Source organism: Elephas maximus, chromosome 27 (assembly GCF_024166365.1).
Source record: "Elephas maximus indicus isolate mEleMax1 chromosome 27, mEleMax1 primary haplotype, whole genome shotgun sequence".
Lineage (NCBI taxonomy): Eukaryota > Metazoa > Chordata > Mammalia > Proboscidea > Elephantidae > Elephas > Elephas maximus.
Genome location: NC_064845.1, coordinates 1814832 through 1842093, shown reverse-complemented (window position 1 = coordinate 1842093; position 27262 = coordinate 1814832). Strand labels below are relative to the sequence as shown.

Genomic DNA, 27262 nt, shown 5'->3' with positions numbered 1-27262 from the left:
TGCCCCAGACACCACATTCTGTTGGGAAAAGTGCCCAGCGCCTGGGGCAGCCTTCTGAGCAGGGAAAGGGTGAGGCTCCCTGGATCAGAACCTGGCTGGTATTCTCGGTGCTGGGCAGCTTCTTTCTGATCTGGGCTCCCAAGTGAAAGTAGGAAGTTTTTCACAAAGAAAAGCTAGCCTAGGCCTTTCCAGTCCCCTCTATCCTGTTGGAAAGAAGAACTGAGAGTATCCCAAGGTCTGGGGGCCAGAGGGGCCTGGGGACGCCAGGACGTGGGGTCCTTTTGTTGTCCTCTTGTCTAAGGCTGTTGAGAAGCTGCTGTTTGCTCCCTGACCTCTGACGGCTCATCTCCTTCTGGCCTTGTTTCAGGTTTTTACTTTGACGTAATGGAGATCACCCCAGAAATTATTGGGCGCCACAGGTTTAATGCAGAAAACCGCGAGGTACGTGTGTTATTAGTGTCGGAGCTGAGTATTAAATTTAATAATCACCCATCAAATTATACTAACTTTAGAGACTTCATTCATTTGCACGTCCGTTGCTTCTACAGACGTTTTGGGTGGGCCCTGTGGGGCGCATTCTAGATACTGTGGAGTCAGCAGGGCCCAAGACAGGCACCATCCTGTCCTTCAGAGAGAGCACAGAAAACCCAAGGGCTTGCCTCAGTGAATGGAGTGGTGTAGTGGTTTAGAGCTTGGCTGCTAACCAAAAGGCCGGCAGTTCAAATCCACCGGCCACTCCTTGGAAACCCTATGGGGCAGTTCTGCTCTGTCCTACAGGGTCGCTATGAGTCGGAATCAAGTGGACAGCAGCGGGTTTTGGTTTAGTTGCTCTACTTGTGGTTCTTAGAACTGTTCCCTCACCAGCAGCATTAGCATTAGCAATTGCCGGGGAACTTGTTAGAAATGCAAGTTCTCAGCAGGGGTTCAAACCTGAGTGAAGGAGTTCAAAGCCCTGGTACACTGACCGTGAGGTCATGAGTTTCTTTCTGACTGAAGGAGCCTCCTGGCAGGTGGAGGCATAAACTTCTACTGAGTGTGATTTGGTTCTAGGCACTGTGCTGGTGGGTTTCTACATCTCATTTCTCAAAGCAACTCTGAGGTGGGCATTACTACCCACTTTACAGATGGAGAAATTGCGGGTCAGAGAGGTTACATAACTTGCCCAAAGTCACAAGGTCATTGGTAGCGGAGGGAACTCAGACCCAGTCTTCTGGGTCCGAAGCTGGTGCCCCCTGCCCACACCACCACCACCTGCCTTCCCGCAGGAAGGACCCAGGCAGTACTTGCTGCTATGAGCTGACCCTTCAGCTAGTTACCAGAGACATCGTCACACTACGGGTCAGACCTGAGAGATGTTTCCGAAACTGATAAATGTCTGGGGAGCTTGAGTAAGACGCCCCAGCTAGTAACCGTGACAGCCAGAGTCAGCATTGGACTGTGTGGTAAGATGCCCTAGCTAGTAACCCTGACAGCCAGAGTCGGCGCTGGACTGTGCGGTAAGACGCCCTAGCTAGTAACCGTGACAGCCAGAGTCGGCGTTGGACTGAGCGCCTCACGATAGCGTTACCCACTGGATTACGAATGGAAAGCTTTATGTCACATTTGGGGAGTTAATTCCAGTTTTGTGAAGGAGGATCAGTTTGGTCCCTGTTGCCCACAGAGAGGAGGTATGCCTGTTCATTTGTGCAAATCTGTTCAGATTTGTCAAGGAGAAGATGGTCTCCATCTGTTCACTCACTCGATAGATAAGTATATGTGGTTGGTGCCAAGCACTGGGGGCTCAGGAGAACGAGACACACATGGTCCCTGCTCCGTGGAGCCCAGTCTAGGAGGGAGACAGACAGCGAACAAGTGGACAAGCACACAAGCGAGTACAATGGGCGATGTGGCAGGAAAAGAACAAATGCCGCAGGAGAAATGACAGGCTGGGGGCTTGGTCTAGAGGGTGATCGGGGCAGCATCTCTGCAGAGGTGGCCTATAGGTTGAGACTTGAGGGTTGGGAAGGATCCCGCCATGGAAGGTGGGGACAGAGTTCAGGTAGAGGGAACAGCTTGAGGGACTAAAAGTGGGCCAGTATGGTTAGAGCCTTCGTGAGGGGAGAGTGGTGGGCCTCGGGGGCTGGAGAAACGGCTGAGCCTCCAGTTAGCGTGATGGCCTCTCCACAGCTGTGGCTGTCCTAGCACAAGCTCCACCTATTGAGTACCAGCCACATACACGAGGCCCTGTTGTCCAAAGTGATCATCATGACAGTCTGTAAGAAAGGATTAAGAAAGAAACCAAGGCAGTCACAGCTGGATGTGAGTGTCCAGGGTCACAGAGAGGACCTGCAGTCAGAACTTGGACCCACGACTGCCTGACTGAGGAAACTGAGCTCCACGATGCCTGTCACTCCCCAGAGTGATGCATCTGTGAGGTGTGTGCATGTGTGTGAGGTGTGTGTGTAGTGTGAGGTGTGAGTGTGTGTGAGGTGTGAGTGTGTGTGAGGTGTGTGTGTGTGAGGTGTGTGTGAGGTGTGTGTAGTGTGAGGTGTGTATGTAGTGTGAGGTGTGTGTGTGAGGTGTGTGTGAGGTGTGTAGTGTGAGGTGTGTGTGTAGTGTGAGGTGTGTGCGTGAGGTGTGAGTGTGTGTGTGAGGTGTGTGTAGTGTGAGGTGTGTGTAGTGTGAGGTGTGTGTAGTGTGAGGTGTGTGTAGTGTGAGGTGTCTGTGAGGTGTGTGTGAGGTGTGTGTATAGTGTGTGAGGTGTGTGGTGTGTGTGAGGTGTGCGTGTGATGTGTGTGAGGTGTGTGTGTAGTGTGAGGTGTGAGTGTGTGTGAGGTGTGTGTGTGTGAGGTATGTGTGTAGTGTGTATGTGGTGTGTTTGAGGTGTGAAGTGTGTATTTGTGTGTGGTGTGTGTGTGGTGTGTGTGAGGTGTGTGTGTATTTGTGTGTGGTGAGTGTGTGGTGTGAGGTGTGAGTGTGAGGTGTGTGTGTAGTGTGTGTGGTGTGTGTATGAGGTATGTGTGGTGTGTGAGGTATGTTGTGTGAGATGTGAGTGTGTGTGTGTAGTGTGAGGTGTGTGCGTGTAGTGTGAGGTGTGTGTGTGGTGAGTGGTGTGTGAGTGGTGAGCGTGCATGAGGTATGAGGTGTGTGTGTGAGGTGTGTGTGGCGTTGTGTGTGAGGCGTGTGAAGGACAAGTGTGTGTGAGGTGAGTGAGGTTTGTGTGTGAGGTGTGTGTGTGGTGCATGTGAGTGTGGTACGGTTGTGAGATGTGGTTGTATGAGGTGTGTGTGTGAGGTGTGAGTGTGTGTGTGAGGTGTGTGTGAATGTGGTTGTGATGTGTGGGTGTATGAGATGTGTGTGAGTGTAACTGGGTGTGTGCATGAGAGAGAGAGACAGGCAAAGTTAGTGCCTAAAGAGCCCGACTACATTTGGAGCTCACTGGAGTTCCCAGTCTGGGTCATGGTTTAAAAAGATGGCACACACACACGTCAGTGGACAACCTGAGTCCTAACCCTGTGCCCCTTCTCCTGGACATAGGTCTCAGCATTCCCCAGGCATGTGGAGATTCGAGCACTGATCGAAGGACAATTCATGGCCAAGAGGATTCATGCCGAGGGCCTGGGCTACCGAGTCAGTAAGTGAGCTGCTGGCAAGATCTCTTCTGGGGTTGGGTCCCAGGACCTGGCTCATACCCTGAGGTGCTTGAGTGTTTCTCATCCTCCAGGCCTGGGCTGGCAGAGCAGGGTCCATTGAGGCTCTGTTACAGGGGGCTTCATGCTAGAGGGAGATGGAGCCTGGCCCCTAGTGGTGGGGTGAGTGAGTCAGCGAGTACCTGTGGTCAGGCCTGGACTGGGAGGCAGCTTGTTCCTGCTTCTCTCCTGTCCCCCCCCCGTAGCCAGATCTCCTAGCCAGCGCGGTGGGACTTGGAGAGGTCTTTCTGCAACCCCAAGCTCCAAGCCCTAGACTAAATGTCCCAAGCTCCGGACCCTGAGGACATGGGCAGTGTGGCCATGTAAGTGGGAGGAGTCTGGTCTGGAGCCATGGCTGGACCTTGGCCTTCTAGCCCAGCCAGGCCCTATTTCCTTATGGAGACAATCCTGGGCCTTTCAGCTTGGAGCAGGGAAGACTGAGGATATGTTACCTCTGTCAAAACTCAGAAGACTGCATCAGAGAAGGGGCTGAGAGGGTAGAACTGGGGCCATGGGGAGGCAGATAAGGCGGAGAAGGGGATTTCTAAGAACCTGAGCTGTGGAACGGACAGCTTTAGGAGGTCAGTGAACTCCCTTTACTGATGGCGTTGGAATGGATGGTCTGTAAGGAGGTTGAACTGATGGGCCATAGACTCCCAGATGTATTTCTAAGAGGTGTTTGTCCCTCTGGGTAGCAGCTGATGTCACTAGAGAAGATGGAAAAACTCAGAAGTCTCGTTCTTGAGGGCTTGCTTGCGATACTTTTGTGGACAACCCATGTTCTATATGCTTTACATCTTTGAACCAATCAAGAAAGAGAATACTCGAGCAATTAGAATGCAGACTGGGACATCTGGAGGACCAGGGAATCAACACCAACATAGCTGAAAAAAAATCAGATAAAAGAATTAAAAAAAATGAAGAAACCCTAAGAATCATGTGGGACTCTATCAAGAAGGATAACCTGCGGATGACTGGAGTCCCAGAACAGGGAGGGGGGACAGAAAACACAGAGAAAATAGTTGAAGAACTCCTGACACAAAACTTCCCTGACATCATGAAAGACGAAAGGATATCTATCCAAGACGCTCATCGAACCCCATTTAAGATTGATCCAAAAAGAAAAACACCAAGACATATTATCATCAAACTCACCAAAACCAAAGATAAACAGAAAATTTTAAAAGCAGCCAGGGAGAAAAGAAAGGTTTCCTTCAAGGGAGAATCAATAAGAATAAGTTCAGACTACTCAGCAGAAACCATGCAGGCAAGAAGGGAATGGGACGACATATACAGAACACTGAAGGAGAAAAACTGCCAGCCAAGGATCATATATCCAGCAAAACTCTCTCTGAAATATGAAGGAGAAATTAAGATATTTACAGACAAACACAAGTTTAGAGAATTTGCAAAAACCAAACCAAAGCTACAAGAAATACTAAAGGATATTGTTTGGTCAGAGAACCAATAATATCAGATATCAACACAACACAAGGTCACAAAACAGACGTCCTGATATCAACTCAAATAGGGAAATCACAAAAACAAACAAATTAAGATTAATTAAAAAAAAAATACACATAACAGGGAATCACGGAAGTCAATAGGTAAAAGATCACAATAATCAAAAAGAGGGACTAAATACAGGAGGCATTGAACTGCCATATGGAGAGTGATACAAGGCGATATAGAACAATACAAGTTAGGTTTTTACTTAGAAAAACAGGGATAAATAATAAGGTAACCACAAAAAGGTATAACAACTCTATAACTCAAGATAAAAGCCAAGAAAAACGTAACGACTCAACTAACATAAAGTCAAACACTATGAAAATGAGGATCTCACAATTTACTAAGAAAAACGCCTCAGCACAAAAAAGTATGTGGAAAAATGAAATTGTCAACAACACACATAAAAAGGCATCAAAATGACAGCACTAAAAACTTATTTATCTACAATTACCCTGAATGTAAATGGACTAAATGCACCAATAAAGAGACAGAGAGTCACAGACTGGATAAAAAAACACGATCCATCTATATGCTGCCTACAAGAGACACACCTTAGACTTAGAGACACAAACAAACTAAAACTCAAAGGATGGAAAAAAGTATATCAAGCAAACAATAAGCAAAAAAGAAGAGGAGTAGCAATATTAATTTCTGACAAAATAGACTTTAGACTTAAATCTACCACAAAGGATAAAGAATGACACTATATAATGATAAAAGAGACAATTGATCAGGAAGACATAACCATATTAAATATTTATGCACCCAATGACAGGGCAGCAAGATACATAAATCAAATTTTAACAGAATTGAAAAGTGAGATAGATACCTCCACAATTATAGTAGGAGACTTCAACACACCACTTTCGGAGAAGGCCAGGACATCCAGTAAGAAGCTCAATAGAGACACGGAAGATCTAATTACAACAGTCAACCAACTTGACCTCATTGACTTATACAGAACTCTCCACCCAACTGCTGCAAAATATAATTTTTTTTCTAGCGCACATGGAACATTCTCTAGAATAGACCACATATTAGGTCATAAAACAAACCTTTGCAGAGTCCAAAACATCGAAATATTACAAAGCATCTTCTCAGACCACAAGGCAATAAAACTAGAGATCAATAACAGAAAAACTAGGGAAAAGAAATCAAATACTTGGAAAATGAACAATACCCTCCTGAAAAAAGACTGGGTTATAGAAGACATCAAGGAGGGAATAAGGAAATTCATAGAAAGCAATGAGAATGAAAATACTTCCTATCAAAACCTCTGGGACACAGCAAAAGCAGTGCTCAGAGGCCAATTTATATCGATAAATGCACACATACAAAAAGAAGAAAGAGCCAAAATCAGAGAACTGTCCCTACAACTTGAACAAATAGAAAGTGAGCAACAAAAGAATCCATCAGGCACCAGAAGAAAACAAATAATAAAAATTAGAGCTGAACTAAATGAATTAGAGAACAGAAAAACAATTGAAAGAATTAACAAAGCCAAAAGCTGGTTCGTTGAAAAAATTAACAAAATTGATAAACCATTGGCTAGACTGACTAAAGAAATACAGGAAAGGAAACAAATAACCCGAATAAGAAACGAGAAGGACCACATCACAACAGAACCAAATGAAATTAAAAGAATCATTTCAGATTATTATGAAAAATTGTACTCTAACAAATCTGAAAACCTAGAAGAAATGGATGAATTCCTGGAAAAACACTACCTACCTAAACTAACACATTCAGAAGTAGAACAACTAAATAGACCCATAACAAGAAAAGAGATTGAAACGGTAATCAAAAAACTCCCAACAAAAAAATGCCCTGGCCCGGACGGCTTCACTGAAGAGTTCTACGAAACTTTCAGAGAAGGCTTAACACCACTACTTCTGAAGGTATTCCAAAGCATAGAAAATGACGGAATACTACCCAACTCATTCTATGAAGCCACCATCTCCCTGATACCAAAACCAGGTAAAGACATTACAAAAAAAGAAAATTATAGACCTATATCCCTCATGAACATAGATGCAAAAATCCTCAACAAAATTCTAGCCAATAGAATCCAACAACACATCAAAAAAATAATTCACCCTGATCAAGTGGGATTTATACCAGGTATGCAAGGCTGGTTTAATATCAGAAAAACCACTAATGTAATCCATCACATAAATAAAACAAAAGACAAAAACCACATGATCTTATCAATAGATGCAGAAAAGGCATTTGACAAAGTCCAACACCCATTTATGATAAAAACTCTTACCAAAATAGGAATTGAAGGAAAATTCCTCAACATAATAAAGGGCATCTATGCAAAGCCAACAGCCAATATCACTCTAAATGGAGAGAACCTGAAAGCATTTCCCTTGAGAACGGGAACCAGACAAGGATGCCCTTTATCACCGCTCTTATTCAACATCGTGCTAGAAGTCTTAGCCAGGGCAATTAGGCTAGACAAAGAAATAAAAGGTATCCGGATTGGCAAGGAAGAAGTAAAGTTATCACTATTTGCAGATGACATGATTATATACACAGAAAACCCTAAGGAATCCTCCAGAAAACTACTGAAACTAATAGAAGAGTTTGACAGAGTCTCAGGTTATAAAATAAACATACAAAAATCACTTGGATTCCTCTACATCAACAAAAAGAACACCGAAGAGGAAATAACCAAATCAATACCATTCACAGTAGCCCGCAAGAAGATAAGATACTTAGGAATAAATCTTACCAAGGATGTAAAAGACCTATACAAAGAAAACTACAAAGTGCTACTACAAGAAATTCAAAAGGACATACTTAAGTGGAAAAACATACCTTGCTCATGGATAGGAAGACTTAACATAGTAAAAATGTCTATTCTACCAAAAGCCATCTATACATTTAACGCACTTCCGATCCAAACTCCAATGTCATATTTTAAGGGGATAGAGAAACAAATCACCAATTTCATATGGAAGGGAAAGAAGCCCCGGATAAGCAAAGCACTACTGAAAAAGAAGAAGAAAGTGGGAGGCCCCACTTTACCTGACTTCAGAACCTATTATACAGCCACAGTAGTCAAAACAGCCTGGTACTGGTACAACAACAGGCACAGAGACCAATGAACAGAATTGAGAACCCAGACATAGATCCATCCACGTATGAGCAGCTGATATTTGACAAAGGACCAGTGTCAATTAATTGGGGAAAAGATAGCCTTTTTAACAAGTGGTGCTGGCATAACTGGATATCCATTTGCAAAAAAATGAAACAGGACCCATACCTCACACCATGCACAAAAACTAACTCCAAGTGGATCAAAGACCTAAACATAAAGACTAAAACGATAAAGATCATGGAAGAAAAAATTGGGAGAACCCTAGGAGCCCTAATACAAGGCATAAACAGAATACAAAACATTACCAAAAATGATGAAGAGAAACCCGATAACTGGGAGCTCCTAAAAATCAAACACCTATGCTCATCTAAAGACTTCTCCAAAAGAGTAAAAAGACCACCTACAGATTGGGAAAGAATTTTCAGCTATGACATCTCCGACCAGCGCCTGATCTCTAAAATCTACATGATTCTGTCAAAACTCAACCACAAAAAGACAAACAACCCAATCAAGAAGTGGGCAAAGGATATGAACACACATTTCACTAAAGAAGATATTCAGGCAGCCAACAGATACATGAGAAAATGCTCTCGATCATTAGCCATTAGAGAAATGCAAATTAAAACTACGATGAGATTCCATCTCACACCAGCAAGGCTGGCATTAATCCAAAAAACACAAAATAATAAATGTTGGAGAGGCTGCGGAGAGATTGGAACTCTCATACACTGCTGGTGGGAATGTAAAATGGTACAACCACTTTGGAAATCTATCTGGCGTTATCTTAAACAGTTAGAAATAGAACTACCATACAACCCAGAAATCCCACTCCTGGGAATATACCCTAGAGATACAAGAGCCTTCATACAAACAGATATATGCACACCCATGTTTATTGCAGCTCTGTTTACAATAGCAAAAAGTTGGAAGCAACCAAGGTGTCCATCAACGGATGAATGGGTAAATAAATTGTGGTATATTCACACAATGGAATACTACGCATCAATAAAGAACAGTGACGAATCTCTGAAACATTTCATAACATGGAGGAACCTGGAAGGCATTATGCTGAGCGAAATGAGTCAGAGGCAAAAGGACAAATATTGTATAAGACCACTATTATAAGATCTTGAGAAATAGTAAACCTGAGAAGAACACATACTTTTGTGGTTACGAGGGGGGGAGGGAGGGAGGGTGGGAGAGGGTTTTTTTATTGATTAATCAGTAGATAAGAACTGCTTTAGGTGAAGGGAAAGACAACACTCAATACATGGAAGGTCAGCTCAACTGGACTGGACCAAAAGCAAAGAAGTTTCCGGGATAAAATGAATGCTTCAAAGGTCAGCGGAGCAAGCGCGGGGGTCTGGGGAACATGGTTTGCGGGGACTTCTAAGTCAATTGGCAAAATAATTCTATTATGAAATCATTCTGCATCCCACTTTGAAATGTGGCGTCTGGGGTCTTAAATGCTAACAAGCGGCCATCTAAGATGCATCAATTTGTCTCAACCCACCTGGAGCAAAGGAAAATGAAGAACACCAAGGCCACACGACAACTAAGAGCCCAAGAGACAGAAAGGGCCACATGAACCAGAGACCTACATCATCGTGAGACCAGAAGAACTAGTTGGTGCCCGGCCACAACCAGTGACTGCCCTGACAGGGAGCACAGCAGAGAACCCCTGAGGGAGCAGGAGATCAGTGGGATACAGACCCCAAATTCTCATAAAAAGACCAAACTTAATGGTCTGACTGCGACTAGAGGAATCCCGGCGGCCATGCTCCCCAGACCTTCTGTTGGCCCAGGACAGGAACCATCCCCGAAGACAACTCATCAGACATGAAAGGGACTGGTCAGCGGGTGGGAGAGAGATGCTGATGAAGAGTGAACTAATTATATCAGGTGGACACTTGAGAGTGTGTTGGCAACTCTTGTCTGGAGGGGGGATGGGAGGATAGAGAGAGAGGGAAGCCGGCAAAATTGTCAAGAAAGGAGAGACTGAAAGGGCTGACTCAAGAGGGGGAGAGCAAGTGGGAGTAGGGAGTGAGATGTATGTAAACTTATATGTGACACACTGATTGGATTTGTAAACGTTCACTTGAAGCTTAATAAAAGTTATTAAAAAAAAAAAGAGAATACTATAAAAATATGCATTAGGTAAACCTTTTTGAAAACCTTATGGGCAGCATCTACTAAAGCTGAATATACACCTACCCAACGGCCTCACTGCTAGGTCAGTGTCCAGCAGAAATGCATGCGTGTGTTCACCAAAGATGTACATGAGAAAATACGTACGAGACCATATACAAAGACCTACACGAGGGCACATACGTGCGTTGACCAGCTCTTGTTTTGTTCGTGGTTGATCATAATCTTACTCTGTTTTATGAGTGTCTAAAAAGGATAAAAAGGCACTTTACATAAGAACAATGATAACCTGTTGCCATCCAGTCAGTTCCAACTCAGTGACCCTGTAGGACAGAGTAGAACTGCCCCATAGGGTTTCCAAGGCTGTAATTTTACAGAAGCAGACTGTCACATCTTTCTCCCATGAAGCCACTGGATGGGTTCGAACCTCCAGCCTTTCGGTTAGCAGCCAAGCACTTAACCACTGTGCCACCAGAGCTCCTTAAGAATGGTGATAATGTTCTTACTTACAGCGACCCCGTGTACAGCAGAACAAAGCACTGCCCTGTCCTGCGCCGTCCTCACAGTCATTACGCTTGAGCCCATTGTTGCAGCCACTGTGTCCACCCATCCCATTGAGGGTCTTCCTCTTTTTCACCGACCCTCTACTCTACCAAGCGTGATGTCCTTCTCCATGGACTGGTCTCTCCTGATAACGTGTCCAAAGCACATGAGACAGAGTCTAGCCATCCTTGTTCCTAAGGAGCACTCTGGCTGCACTTCCTCCTGGACAGATTTGTTCGTTCTTCCAGCACTCCATGGTATATTCGATATTCTTCGCCATCACCATAATTCAAAGGCATCAATTCTTCTTCGGTCTTCCTTATTCATTGTCCAGCTTTCACTTGCACATGAGGCGATTGAAAAGACCATGGCTTGGGTCAGGTACAGCGTAGTCCGTTAAGTGACATCTTTGCGTTTTAACCCTTTAAAGAGGTCTTTTGCAGCAGATTTTCCCTACGCAGTGCGTCGTTTGATTTCTTGACTGCTGCCTTTGCCAGTGTTGATTGTGGATCCAAGTAAAATGAAATCCTTGAAAACGTCAGTATTTTCTCCATTTATCATAATGTCGTTTATAGGTCCAGCTGTGAGGATTTCTGTTTTTTTGTATGTTGAGGTGTAATTCACGAAGATTGTTGATAGTACTAATAATTTGTTGTTGTTATTTGTCATTCCCATGTGTATGGAGTAGAACTGTTCTCTGCGGGGTTGTCAAGGCTGTGATCTTTGGAAGCAGATCGCCAGGCCTGTCTTCTGAGGTGCCTCTGGGTGGGTTGGAACCACCAAACTTTCTACTAGTAGTCGAGCACCACCCAGGAACTCATGAGTGATAATACAGCCAACATTTAGTGAGCGCCTGCTGTGTGCCTGGCCTTGTTCCTAAGCCTGTCATCCTTATTAACCAGTCCTTTGAGGTGTAGGTACTGTTATTGCTCTCACTTCACAAAGTAGGAAACGAGTCTCGTGGCAGTTAAGTGACTTGCTCAAGTTCGGCAGAACTGGGATCTGAACCAAGCCAACTTGTCCCTAGACTCCTGGTTCTTAACCTCTGGGCCAATCTGCTCTGTTTAAGGAATGATGGCTCTCTCGATGTTTACAGACACCATCAAATATATGCATCGAGCTAGGCTGGACAAAGGCACACTTCCTTTTTAGTTTAGCCTTCTTTTGAATTAACTGAGTAATTTTTAGTATTTCTTTTTTTTCCCTTTTAGCTACGCTTCTTTGTAATAAGTTTTAAAGTGAAGTCCTTAAAACAGTCTACCTTAATTAATGTTATACTCTTGAATTTGTTACCAGTACTCTTGCACTAGAAGAAAGACTAAAGGAAGTTTTTTTCAGGCAAATGGGAAAAATCATACCAGATGGAAAGTCAGATCTTTAGGAAAAATATAGAGCAACTCTAAGAGTGCAGATATGTTGGCAGTGGGTTCTCGCAGTTTCTGTTTGTTTGAAAATGTATTTATTTTCACGTCCAAAAGAATATTTATTTTCCTGTTGTTTTTAGCTACAGAATTCTAGGTTGACACTTTTTCTTTTAGCGCTTTCAAAATGTCATTACAGTGTCTTCTGGCCTAGTAATGTTCGAGATGAGAGACAGCTGTCATTCTTAGAGCTGGTCCCCTGAATATAATATAGTTTTCTTCTCTGGCTGATGTAAAATATTTCTATTTATCTCTGATTTTTTTTTTTTTAAATTTATATTCTCTTTATTATAGGTCGTAAAAAGGCAATATTATCTGAGGACTAATCCTCTGCAAAACTTCTGCATCTGACTTGGTTTTATAAACTTACTGTAGTGATTCATTTCTTCCCTTTCTCCAAACACCTGCCTAAAACCTACATTCTTTCTCTCAACAAGCACGCTCTCCTACCAATGCACTCAGTAATTTCCAAATGACAGATCTGGCTAAATATTTTAAGTAACATAAAAACTATAATAGTTAAAACTAGGTCCATTCTGATTACTTATAGATAGTTCACATATATTATCTCCAAGAAAAATACTGTTGTTGGTAGGTGCCGTTGAGTTGATTCCGGCTCGTAGTGACCCTATGTGACAGAGTAGAACTGCCCCGTGGGGTTTTCTAGGCTGTAATCTTTTTTTTTTTTTTTTATAACTTTTATTAAGCTTCAAGTGAACGTTTACAAATCCAATCAGTCTGTCACATGTAAGTTTACATACATCTCACTCCCTACTCCCACTTGCTCTCCCCCTCTTGAGTCAGCCCTTTCAGTCTCTCCTTTCTTGACAATTTTGCCGGCTTCCCTCTCTCTCTATCCTCCCATCCCCCCTCCAGACAAGAGTTGCCAACACACTCTCAAGTGTCCACCTGATATAATTAGTTCACTCTTCATCAGCATCTCTCTCCCACCCGCTGACCAGTCCCTTTCATGTCTGATGAGTTGTCTTCGGGGATGGTTCCTGTCCTGGGCCAACAGAAGGTCTGGGGAGCATGGCCGCCGGGATTCCTCTAGTCTCAGTCAGACCATTAAGTTTGGTCTTTTTATGAGAATTTGGGGTCTGCATCCCACTGATCCCTGCTCCCTCAGGGGTCCTCTGCTGTGCTCCCTGTCAGGGCAGTCATCGATTGTGGCCGGGCACCAACTAGTTCTTCTGGTCTCACGATGATGTAGGTCTCTGGTTCATGTGGCCCTTTCTGTCTCTTGGGCTCTTAGTTGTCGTGTGGCCTTGGTGTTCTTCATTTTCCTTTGCTCCAGGTGGGTTGAGACCAATTGCTGCATCTTAGATGGCCGCATGTTAGCATTTAAGACCCCAGATGCCACATTTCAAAGTGGGATGCAGAATGTTGTCATAATAGAATTATTTTGCCAATTGACTTAGAAGTCCCCGCAAACCATGTTCCCCAGACCCCCGCGCTTGCTCCGCTGACCTTTGAAGCATTCATTTTATCCCGGAAACTTCTTTGCTTTTGGTCCAGTCTAATTAAGGTGACCTTCCATGTATTGAGTGTTGTCTTTCCCTTCACCTAAAGCAGTTCTTATCTACTGATTAATCAATAAAAAACCCTCTCCCATCCTCCCTCCCTCCCCGCCTCGTAACCACAAAAGTATGTGTTCTTCTCAGGTTTACTATTTCTCAAGATCTTATAATAGTGGTCTTATACAATATTTGTCCTTTTGCCTCTGACTCATTTCGCTCAGCATAATGCCTTCCAGGTTCCTCCATGTTATGAAATGTTTCAGAGATTCGTCACTGTTCTTTATTGATGCGTAGTATTCCATTGTGTGAATATACCACAATTTATTTACCCATTCATCCGTTGATGGACACCTTGGTTGCTTCCAACTTTTTGCTATTGTAAACAGAGCTGCAGTAAACATGGGTGTGCATATATCTGTTTGTATGAAGGCTCTTGTATCTCTAGGGTATATTCCCAGGAGTGGGATTTCTGGGTTGTATGGTAGTTCTATTTCTAACTGTTTAAGATAACGCCAGATAGATTTCCAAAGTGGTTGTACCATTTTACATTCCCACCAGCAGTGTATGAGAGTTCCAATCTCTCCGCAGCCTCTCCAACATTTATTATTTTGTGTTTTTTGGATTAATGCCAGCCTTGTTGGAGTGAGATGGAATCTCATCGTAGTTTTAATTTGCATTTCTCTAATGGCTAATGATCGAGAGCATTTTCTCATGTATCTGTTGGCTGCCTGAATATCTTCTTTAGTGAAATGTGTGTTCATATCCTTTGCCCACTTCTTGATTGGGTTGTTTGTCTTTTTGTGGTTGAGTTTTGACAGAATCATGTAGATTTTAGAGATCAGGCGCTGGTCGGAGATGTCATAGCTGAAAATTCTTTCCCAATCTGTAGGTGGTCTTTTTACTCTTTTGGAGAAGTCTTTAGATGAGCATAGGTGTTTGATTTTTAGGAGCTCCCAGTTATCGGGTTTCTCTTCATCATTTTTGGTAATGTTTTGTATTCTGTTTATGCCTTGTATTAGGGCTCCTAGGGTTCTCCCAATTTTTTCTTCCATGATCTTTATCGTTTTAGTCTTTATGTTTAGGTCTTTGATCCACTTGGAGTTAGTTTTTGTGCATGGTGTGAGGTATGGGTCCTGTTTCATTTTTTTGCAAATGGATATCCAGTTATGCCAGCACCATTTGTTAAAAAGGCTATCTTTTCCCCAATTAATTGACACTGGTCCTTTGTCAAATATCAGCTGCTCATACGTGGATGGATCTATGTCTGGGTTCTCAATTCTGTTCCATTGGTCTCTGTGCCTGTTGTTGTACCAGTACCAGGCTGTTTTGACTACTGTGGCTGTATAATAGGTTCTGAAGTCAGGTAAAATGAGGCCTCCCACTTTCTTCTTCTTTTTCAGTAGTGCTTTGCTTATCCGGGGCTTCTTTCCCTTCCATATGAAATTGGTGATTTGTTTCTCTATCCCCTTAAAATATGACATTGGAATTTGGATCGGAAGTGCGTTAAATGTATAGATGGCTTTTGGTAGAATAGACATTTTTACTATGTTAAGTCTTCCTATCCATGAGCAAGGTATGTTTTTCCACTTAAGTATGTCCTTTTGAATTTCTTGTAGTAGAGCTTTGTAGTTTTCTTTGTATAGGTCTTTTACATCCTTGGTAAGATTTATTCCTAAGTATCTTATCTTCTTGCGGGCTACTGTGAATGGTATTGATTTGGTTATTTCCTCTTCGGTGTTCTTTTTGTTGATGTAGAGGAATCCAAGTGATTTTTGTATGTTTATTTTATAACCTGAGACTCTGTCAAACTCTTCTATTAGTTTCAGTAGTTTTCTGGAGGATTCCGTAGGGTTTTCTGTGTATATAATCATGTCATCTGCAAATAGTGATAGCTTTACTTCCTCCTTGCCAATCCGGATACCCTTTATTTCTTTGTCTAGCCTAATTGCCCTGGCTAGGACTTCCAGCACGATGTTGAATAAGAGTGGTGATAAAGGGCATCCTTGTCTGGTTCCCGTTCTCAAGGGAAATGCTTTCAGGTTCTCTCCATTTAGAGTGATATTGGCTGTTGGGTTTGTATAGATGCCCTTTATTATGTTGAGGAATTTTCCTTCAATTCCTATTTTGGTAAGAGTTTTTATCATAAATGGGTGTTGGACTTTGTCAAATGCCTTTTCTGCATCAATTGATAAGATCATGTGGTTTTTGTCTTTTGTTTTATTTATGTGATGGATTACATTAATGGTTTTTCTGATATTAAACCAGCCTTGCATACCTGGTATAAATCCCACTTGATCAGGGTGAATTATTTTTTTGATGTGTTGTTGGATTCTATTGGCTAGAATTTTGTTGAGGATTTTTGCATCAATTTTCATGAGGGATATAGGTCTATAATTTTCTTTTTTTGTAATGTCTTTACCTGGTTTTGGTATCAGGGATATGGTGGCTTCATAGAATGAGTTGGGTAGTATTCCGTCATTTTCTATGCTTTGGAATACCTTCAGAAGTAGTGGTGTTAAGTCTTCTCTGAAAGTTTGGTAGAACTCTGCAGTGAAGCCGTCCGGGCCAGGGCTTTTTTTTGTTGGGAGTTTTTTGATTACCGTTTCAATCTCTTTTTTTGTTATGGGTCTATTTAGTTGTTCTACTTCTGAATGTGTTAGTTTAGGTAGGTAGTGTTTTTCCAGGAATTCATCCATTTCTTCTAGGTTTTCAAATTTGTTAGAGTACAATTTTTCATAATAATCTGAAATGATTCTTTTAATTTCATTTGGTTCTGTTGTGATGTGGTCCTTCTCGTTTCTTATTCGGGTTATTTGTTTCCTTTCCTGTATTTCTTTAGTCAGTCTAGCCAATGGTTTATCAATTTTGTTAATTTTTTCAACGAACCAGCTTTTGGCTTTGTTAATTCTTTCAATTGTTTTTCTGTTCTCTAATTCATTTAGTTCAGCTCTAATTTTTATTATTTGTTTTCTTCTGGTGCCTGATGGATTCTTTTGTTGCTCACTTTCTATTTGTTCAAGTTGTAGGGACAGTTCTCTGATTTTGGCTCCTTCTTCTTTTTGTATGTGTGCATTTATCGATATAAATTGGCCTCTGAGCACTGCTTTTGCTGTGTCCCAGAGGTTTTGATAGGAAGTATTTTCATTCTCGTTGCTTTCTATGAATTTCCTTATTCCCTCCTTGATGTCTTCTATAACCCAGTCTTTTTTCAGGAGGGTATTGTTCATTTTCCAAGTATTTGATTTCTTTTCCCTAGTTATTGATCTCTAGTTTTATTGCCTTGTGGTCTGAGAAGATGCTTTGTAATATTTCGATGTTTTGGACTCTGCAAAGGTTTGTTTTATGACCTAATATGTGGTCTATTCTAGAGAATGTTCCATGTGTGCTAGAAAAAAAATTATATTTTGCAGCAGTTGGATGGAGAGTTCTGTATAAGTCAATGAGGTCAAGTTGGTTGATTGTTGTAATTAGATCTTCCGTGTCTCTATTGAGCTTCTTACTGGATGTCCTGTCCTTCTCCGAAAGTGGTGTGTTGAAGTCTCCTACTATAATTGTGGCGGTATCTATCTCACTTTTCAATTCTGTTAAAATTTGATTTATGTATCTTGCAACCCTGTCATTGGGTGCATAAATATTTAATATGGTTATGTCTTCCTGATCAATTGTCTCTTTTATCATTATATAGTGTCCTTCTTTATCCTTTGTGGTGGATTTAAGTCTAAAGTCTATTTTGTCAGAAATTAATATTGCTACTCCTCTTCTTTTTTGCTTATTGTTTGCTGGATATACTTTTTTCCATCCTTTGAGTTTAGTTTGTTTGTGTCTCTAAGTCTAAGGTGTGTCTCTTGTAGGCAGCATATAGATGGATCGTGTTTCTTTATCCAGTCTGTGACTCTCTGTCTCTTTATTGGTGCATTTAGTCCATTTACATTCAGGGTAATTATAGATAAATAAGTTTTTAGTGCTGTCATTTTGATGCCTTTTTATGTGTGTTGTTGACAATTTCATTTTTCCACATACTTTTTTGTGCTGAGGCGTTTTTCTTAGTAAATTGTGAGATCCTCATTTTCATAGTGTTTGACTTTATGTTAGTTGAGTCGTTACGTTTTTCTTGGCTTTTATCTTGAGTTATAGAGTTGTTATACCTTTTTGTGGTTACCTTATTATTTACCCCTATTTTTCTAAGTAAAAACCTAACTTGTATTGTTCTATATCGCCTTGTATCACTCTCCATATGGCAGTTCTATGCCACCTGTATTTAGTCCCTCTTTTTTATTATTGTGATCTTTTACCTATTGAGTTCCATGATTCCCTGTTATGTGTATTTTTTTTTTAATTAATCTTAATTTGTTTGTTTTTGTGATTTCCCTATTTGAGTTGATATCAGGACGTTCTGTTTTGTGACCTTTTGTTGTGTTGATATCTGATATTATTGGTTCTCTGACCAAACAATATCCTTTAGTATTTCTTGTAGCTTTGGTTTGGTTTTTGCAAATTCTCTAAACTTGTGTTTGTCTGTAAATATCTTAATTTCTCCTTCATATTTCAGAGAGAGTTTTGCTGGATATATGATCCTTGGCTGGCAGTTTTTCTCCTTCAGTGTTCTGTATATGTCGTCCCATTCCCTTCTTGCCTGCATGGTTTCTGCTGAGTAGTCTGAACTTATTCTTATTGATTCTCCCTTGAAGGAAACCTTTCTTTTCTCCCTGGCTGCTTTTAAAATTTTCTATTTATCTTTGGTTTTGGTGAGTTTGATGATAATATGTCTTGGTGTTTTTCTTTTTGGATCAATCTTAAATGGGGTTCGATGAGCATCTTGGATAGATATCCTTTCGTCTTTCATGATGTCAGGGAAGTTTTGTGTCAGGAGTTCTTCAACTATTTTCTCTGTGTTTTCTGTCCCCCCTCCCTGTTCTGGGACTCCTGTCACCTGCAGGTTATCCTTCTTGATAGAGTCCCACATAATTCTTAGGGTTTCTTCATTTTTTTTAATTCTTTTATCTGATTTTTTTTCAGCTATGTTGGTATTGATTCCCTGGTCCTCCAGATGTCCCAGTCTGCATTCTAATTGCTCGAGTCTGCTCCTCTGACTTCCTATTGCGTTGTCTAATTTGGTAATTTTATTGTTAATCTTTTGGATTTCTACATGTTGTCTCTCTATGGATTCTTGCAACTTATTAATTTTTCCACTATGTTCTTGAATAATCTTTTTGAGTTCTTCAACAGTTTTATCGGTGTGTTCCTTGGCTTTTTCTGCAGTTATCCTAATTTCAGTTGTGATATCTTTAAGCATTCTGTAAATTAGTTTTTTATATTCTGTATCTGATAATTCCAGGATTGTATCTTCATTTGGGAAAGATTTTGATTCTTTTGTTTGGGGGGTTGGAGAAGCTGTCATGGTCTGCTTCTTTAAGTGGTTTGATATGGATTGTTGTCTCCGAGCCATCACTGGGAAACTAGTTTTTCCAGAAAATCCGCTGCGTCCAGTCCAAATCCCGGCGGGACGGTTGCCTGGCTGGGACACTGCTCTTCCTGCTCTGAGACCAGTCACTGCCTCCCGGGGACTTCTCCTACCGGCTGCGTCCCACGCCGCCCGCGGAACCGGCTGGTCCCCCTCCCGGGGTTAGTTCATGGGGGTGGAGCAGCTCTCTGTGCTCGTGCCGTACCTGACTGGTGCGCTGGCTCCAGGCTCTGGAAACAATCGCTGCTTCCCCGTATTAGTTCGTTCTCCGTTTCTAAATCTGTGTTTGTTGTTCAGGGTTCGTAGATTGTTATGTATGTGATCGATTCACTTGTTTTTCCGTGTCTTTGTTGTAAGAGGGATCCGAGGTAGCGTCTGCCTAGTCCGCCATCTTGGCTCCGCCCCCTCTTTTTATCTCTGATTTTTGACTGTTTGATTATGGCATCCCTACATATGGTTTTGGAAGCCCTGGTGGCATAGTGGTTAAGTGCTATGGCTGCTAACCAAAGGGTTGGCAGTTCAAATCCGCCACGCGCTCCTTGGACACTCTATGGGGCAGTTCTACTCTGTCCTGTAGGGTCGCTATGAATCACAATCTACTCGACGGCACTGGGTTTACATATGGTTTCCTTTGTATTTGTCCTACTTGTGGTTTACTCAGCTTTTTGAATGTGTAGGTTGATATCTTTTACCCGTTTTGGAAAATTCTTAGCCATTGTCTCTTGAAATATTTCTGTCCCTCTGTTACCTCTTTTCTTTTCTTCTGGACGTAAATTACACATTTGTTATTGTCCCATAGGCCTTTGGCTCTCTGTTTTCTCTTTTTATCTCCCTTCTTCAGTGTGGATAATTTCCATTGGCTCTTCCTGTTTACTAACCCGTTCTCCTGATGTAGACAACGTGCTGTTATGCCCATCTAACAAATTCTTCATTTTAGATACTGTGTTTTTTTCCAGTTCTAGAATTTTCATCTGGTTCTTTTATAGTTTCTTATTTCTCTGCTGAAGTTGCCCATATTTTAGCCATATTATCCATCTTTTCCTCTGAATTTTTATAATTACTGTGAAGTTCTTATCTGCTAATTCAGCTGAGAGCCTGCCTCTATTGACTATTTTGCCCCTGTTTCCTGCTTCTTAAAATGTCATGTGGTTTTGATTAAATGCTGGACATTGTATTTAAAGTACAGTGGTAACTGAAGTAGTTAGTTTTTTTTTTTTACTTTCAAAACCTTTCACTTTGAGATAATTATAGATTCACATTTAGTTGTAATAAGTGTCTAATACGGTATTTTTATGCAAATAATGCGCACCATCTGTGGTTGTTTGTCAACCTCACCTTCCTTCGAGAGGTGTTTTCATAAGTGCGCTACGCTAATCTTTTACAGCAACATGTAAAAACGTTGGCATCATGACGCTTACAAAAATACCTCACGGGGAGGGTGCAGTTGGCAAATGTAGAAGGCACACGTTCTTTGTGTAAAAATACGGCATTTAACTGTAGAAAGGTTTTGCTTGTTCTTCTTCAGCCTGCTAGGGTGAGAGTGTGGTCTTTCTAAATCTAACTGTGAGTTGGGTCAACATAGTATTGCCACTTTACTTAGTTTTAGTTCACCAGTGGTTACAATGTCTTGAGGTTGGGATCAGGCCCCCTTCTCAATCAGGTCTTTGGGATCTAAGCACTGTGATGTTATAGAAATCTCTTTCTGCTTTCCAACCCTGCCCCTAGTTTCCACATCACACTTAAACAGTAGATGTCTATGGGAGAATTGATGGGTGGGGAGACGTAGCTCTACATTTGAGAGAGAATCTCCTGGAGATTCCAGTCTGCCACACCAACGGAAACGCAGTTGTTCAATGTCTGACGGGTTTCTTCTTATCCTGGGTGGAGTTTCTCTGCCTTTGGAGACTTACTCCCCGACCCCTTCCATACTACAGGGATGAATCAGCACGTAAGGGCTCATCTCATTCTGTGATAGTTTATTTAGTCTTACCTGGATTCACAGCTATTTAGTGTGTGATTTAGGTGAAAGTTTACAGAGCAATTTAGTTTCTCGTTAAACAGTTAATAAATTGTTTTGTGATACTGGTTGCCAACTCCTCGATGTGTCAACAGTCTCCCCGTCTCCACCCCAGGCTCTGTTTCCATTCGTCCAGTTTTCCTGTCCTTTCCTGCCTTCTCGTCTTTGTTTTGGGGCTGCTGTGCCCTTTGGTCTCGTATACACGATTGAACTGTGAAGCACGTTCCTCACGTGTATCATTGTTGACCCTATAAACCTGTCTAATCTTTGACTGAAGAGCGAACCTCAGGAGCTACTTCAGTACTGATTTAAAAGGGTGTCCAAGGGACATACTTGTAGGGTTTCTCCAGTCTTTGTCAGTCTGGCAGGCCTGTTTTTTTTTTTTTTTAATTTTGTTCTACATTTTTCTCCCACTCTGTCCGGGACCCTCTGTTGTGATCCCTGCCAGAGCAGTTGGTGGTGGAATTGAGCACCATCTAGTTCTGGGCTCAGTCTGGTGGAGGCTGTGGTAGTTGTGGTCCATTAGTCCTTTGGACTACATCCACAAATTTTTTTTTTAATAATTTTTTTTGTGCCTTAAGTGAAAGTTTACAAATCAAGTTAGTCTCTCACACAAAAATCCATATACACCTTGCTACATACTCCCAGTTACTCTCCCCCTAATGAGACAGCCTGCTCTCTCCCTCCACTCTCTCTTTTCATGTCCATTTCACCAGCTTCTAACCCCCTCCACTCTCTCATCTCCCCTCCAGGCAGGAGATGCCAACATAGTGTCAAGTGTCCGCCTGATCCAAGAAGCTCACTCCTCACCAGCATCCCTCTCCAACCCACTGTCCAGTCCAATCCATGTCTGAGGAGTTGGCTTCAGGAATGGTTCCTGTCCTGGGCCAACAGAAGGTCTGGGGGCCATGACCACTGGGGTCCTTCTAGTCTCAGTCAGACCATTAAGTCTGGTCTTATGAGAATTTGGGGTCTGCATCCCACTGTCCTCCTGCTCCCTCAGGGGTTCTCTGTTGTGCTCCCTGTCAGGGCAGTCATCGGTTGTAGCTGGGCACCATCTAATTCTTCTGGTCTCAGGATGATGTAGTCGCTGGTTCATGTGGCCCTTTCTGTCTCTTGGGCTTGTAATCGCCTTGTGTCCTTGGTGCTCTTCATTCTCCTTTGATCCAGGTGGGTTGAGACCAATTGTACATCCACAACTTTTTGATAGCTTTAATTAAAATATGGATATTTTTGTTTATTCAGCATTCTGTCATTGTTACAGCACAAGTGGTATTCTTTCTTGACCAACTCTGTCTTAACCAGAATCTGAACTATATATCTTTTAGTAGGTTGAGATTTAATATTTTTTATTGTGAAAAATATCATGCGTACAGTTTATACATCATATGGCTAATCGTAAAGCTATTAATAAGTCCAATACCTGTTTATCCAGCACTCTGGTGAAGAAAGAACACTGCCAGAACCACAGAACTTCTGTGTGTACCTCCTCCGTTGCATCCTCATCCCCCGTGGGGTAATTTCTATCCTGATTTTGTGTTATCATTCTTCAGGGGTTCTTAATACTTTTGCCAGCTTTGTATGCATCCCCAGCCTTACCTTGTTTTGTTTTGCCTTCCTCTGAACTTCATAATTCATGGAATAATACTGTGTGTGTTCTTGTGTGACTTGCTTTTTTAACTAAATGTTGTGTTATGAGTTCATCCATGTTAAATAGCCTAGCTATTAGGAGTTAACTTCCATCGCAGTGTAGTATTGCATTACGTGATTATGCCAGGATTTATTTATCCAATCTACGGTGATAGCCATTGCTATTATAAACAGTGCTGCTATGAATAATTTTGTAAATGTCTTTGGGTGATTTTTCTTCGTTCCATCTTTTTGCCTCTTAATAGGCACTGTTAGTAAACTGACAGCCGAGAGAGAGTGATTTATGAGAGAGCAGATAGAAACCTCAGTGTCTTATGACTTTTTTTTCCTGTTGCCCTCGAGCCGATTCCAACTCATAGCGACCTATAGGAGAAAGTAGAGCTGCCCCACAGGGTTTCCAAGGAGTGGCTGGTAGATTCAAACGGCCTGAATTTTGATTAGCAGCTGAGCTCTTAACCCCTGCACCACCAAAGCTCCCTGTTATGAGTTAGTCTTGGAAAACAATGGTGTGTGAATTCCAAGACCTTTATGACTTAGTCTTGGAATTCACACACCATTATTTACACAATAGCCTACTGGTTATACGAGTCAACTCTATCAAATGAGAGAAGGGGCTACAATAGGGCGCGAAGAACGGGAGGCAGGGATCACTTGAGGGCATCTTAGATCTGGCTGACATATCAGTTGTCTGACTTTCCTACTACCACTGTAACAAAACCCCGGTAGGGCCATGTTCTCCCAGAGTGTGCCGGGGAAGATCCAGCCACAGCCGTGGTGTCCTCTTCAGAGCGCGCTTTATCAGTTTTTACGATATGGATAGGCTGAGAATGTTCCGAATCTTCAAGTTCTACTTCCCAGAAAACGATTGCACGTAATTCAGCCAAGTTTTTTGCCTCTTGATAACAAGGATCGCCTTTCCCCTGGTGTCCAGTGACGTGTTCATCATTTCCCCCTAAGGCCTCACCAGAAGCACATTTACTGTCCATGTTTTTAGCAACATTCTGTTCATGGTGATAGAAACTTTCTCTACGACTCTCCTCTCTTCTTTCTGAGCTGTCATCAGAATTGCCTTTAATATCCACAGTCCTACCGACAATGTCTTTAGCGTGGAGCCCTGGTGGCTCAGTGGTTAAGAGCTTGGCTGCTAACCAAAAGATCAGCAGTTCAAATCCACGAGCCACTCCTTGGAATCCCTATGGGGAAAGTTCTACTCTGTCCTATAGGGTCGCTATGAGTCGAAATTGACTCGAGGGCAATGAGTTTTGGTTTTGGTCTTTAAAGCAATCTAGGCTTTTACTATCAAGCACCTTAAAATTCTTCCATCTTCTGCTTATCCAATTCCAAAGCCACTTCTACATTTTCAGGTGTTTGTTACACGTCAGACTTCCCGGTGCCAAAATCTGTATTACTTTCACAGGGCTGCTATAACAAAATACAGTCAGGTGGGTGACTTTAACAATAGAAATTTATTGTCTCACAGTTCTGGAAGTTAGTGGTCTGAATTCAGGGAGTCAGCAGAGCCCTGTTCTCTCTGCGGGCTGTAGGGAAAGATCCTTTCTTGTCTGTCTCAGCTTCTAGTAGCCCCCGGCGTATCTTGTCATGTAGGTGGCTGTGTCTTAGTTACCTAGTGCTGCTATAATAGAAGTACCACAAGCGGATGGCTTTGACAAACAGAAGTATATTTCTCACAGTCTAGGAGGCTAGAAGTCTGAATTCAGGACGCCAGCTCCGGGGAAAGGCTTTCTCTATCAGTTCCAGGGGAAGGTCCTTCTCATCAGTCTTCTCCTGGTCTAGGAGCTTCTCCGCGTAGGAACTCTGGGTCCAAAGAACGTGCTCTGCTCCTGGCTCTTCTTTCTTGGTGGTAATTAGGTTTCTTTCCTCTCTGCTTGCTTCCCTGTGTTACATCTCAAAAGAGATTGACTTAGATCACAACCTAATCCTGTAGATTGAGTCCTGCCTCATTGACGTAACTGGCGCTAATTCGGCCTTGTTAACATCACAGAGGTCGGGATTTACAACATACAGGATAATCACATCAGATCACAAAATGGTGGACAGACACACAATATTGGGAATCATGGCCTAGCCAAGTCGACACCCATTTTGGGGGGACACAATTCAGACCATAACAGCCATCTTTCCTCTGTCTGTCTGTGTCTCTTCTCTTTTATAGGACACTATTCAGATGGGGTTAGGACCCACCCTTCTGCAGCATGACTTCCTATTAACTGATAACATCTTCACAGACCCTATTTCCAAACAAGGTCGCATTCACAGGTACCAGGAGTTAGAACGCCTGCATGTCTTTTTGAGGGACACACTTCAGACACAGAGAAAGCTTCTACATGTCTCCGTAAGAGTGGTGTTGGTTGTAAGCTTTGGGTATATGACCCTTTTCAGTTTAAGGAGCTCCTCTCTATTCCTGGTTCATTGAGAATTTTATTATTATTATTAATAAGAGGCAAATGGGGCAGTCCTCTGCAACAGCCTCACAAGCAGATAATGTCTGACAGGCCTGCATGGACAGAGGCGAGCTTTGGATCCCCCCCTCCAGCCCCCCAGTCTGTGTCGTACACAGGAGGCGTTAGCCCACCCCAAGCCCTGTGTGGCTGAACAATTCTGGAAAATAGCCCTTTCTTCTTTCTCCCTTGGGGAATAGCCACAGCCATTCATTTGTGTCTTTTTGCCTTGCAGTGCCTAAGACAAAGATTCTGGCCACTGGGGGAGCGTCTCACAACAGAGACATCTTGCAGGTAAGTGCGGGTAGCAGGCCCTGTGGCGTCTTCCACCTGTTACTTGGAGGAGCCACCAACTCGAAAGGAAGGGCCACCGCTGTTCCCAGACTCCCAGGAAGCCAGCTCAGTTGCATTTCACAGTGTAAGCAGGTTCTGTCTTACACTCAGGTGATATCTGCTGCCCTGTGGGTCTGCGCTCTGACACCAGTGCTGCCCTCTGGAGTCACATGGAAAGTACCCTTCCTTCCAAGTAGCAAACCTTCTGGCGTTTAACATCAGCGCTCTTGTCTTCCTCCATTCCCCTCCCTTCCACTGTGAACATCTCTGGTTATCTGCCAGTCATTCCTCTTGTAACACAGTTGCCAGACATTGTCACTGTCCTTCTGATCCTCCATCATGCTAGAAATACATGACCAAACGTGGACTCAGCCTGTAGATATCTGACACTCAGGGCCGTCACATCGTGTGTGTGTTCTCACTGGGACATCCCGTGTTTTAGATACAGCCCGAGGCTGCCCCAGCTGTTGGAGTGACTGCATCAGCTGTTGGCTTGTCATATACCTGTCCTGTGTAAGGTCCTCTAGAGGCAGAGTCTGGAATGAGAATTCTCAGGAAGTGATTTCAGAATGCTTCCAGGAGAATGGCAATGAGGGTATTGGGATAGGTCAGCCGAAGAAGGAAAAGGAGGGATATGGTCTTGGTGGGAGTCTGCTTTGGCCTGATCCCATGGGGAGCCTTGGAGCATGAATGACTCCACAGGGTTGCCTTGGGTCAAGAGAACCAGCTGGCTGCCGTGGAGAGGGATGGGCACAGCCTCCTGTGAGAGGTGGCCACTGCTCAGCAGAGGGCAGTTCTCTCCAGGAGGGGCAGCTCTGAGCCGCTCACAGCCAGTGCTCACAGCAGCTGGGGAAGGACGCGCACCTGTCTCGGAGTAGGGGGTCTGGACAGGACAACAGTGCCACCTCCTGCAATCCCCCTGCTCAGCCAGGACCCCCAAGTCTTTCCCATTCTACATTTATGTGATAGAACTTTCAGACTTGGATGGAAAATTTATTTTTATCCCTATGAAACATACCGTTTTTCATTTGAATTGGTTTGAGCTTGTTAATATTAGCCTGATACTCTACCGTTCCCAGCTCTAGACCGTTTATTAAACATACTGAGTCTTCATCCTATTTTTAATAAAACAGTAAAACAGCGCAGGGACAGCGGGAGTGCTGTGGCCCTCTGCGATATACTTCACGAGTGCTGTCTTGAACAGTTTTAGGTTCCCGTTCACGGGTAGTTTGCTAAGCCCACACCCCAACCACTTCCTTAATCAGACTCTGTAACACGCCTGGGCTGCAAAATACACACCCAACTGCTAGAGGCCCCCAGATGCCCATCACCAGGGACGGCCCCTTCTTCCTTCTTGTTGTTAGGTGCTGTCGGGTCTGCTCCAACTTACAACGACCCTACATACAGCAGAATGGAACACTACC

At 42.9% G+C, this 27262-nt stretch overlaps 1 protein-coding gene across 4 annotated transcripts in view; it reads left to right on the top strand.

Annotated features, from left to right (window-relative positions):
* The window catches only part of XYLB (xylulokinase), a 69284-nt gene that overhangs the window by 30221 nt on the left and 11801 nt on the right, over positions 1 to 27262 (top strand). For all 4 annotated transcript variants that reach the window (XM_049870883.1, XM_049870882.1, XM_049870881.1 and 1 more), the window contains 3 exons: positions 368 to 441; positions 3517 to 3613; positions 25741 to 25799. In XM_049870883.1, coding sequence (XP_049726840.1) covers positions 368 to 441; positions 3517 to 3613; positions 25741 to 25799 — 230 coding nt within the window. The remainder of the gene's footprint in view (positions 1 to 367; positions 442 to 3516; positions 3614 to 25740; positions 25800 to 27262) is intronic.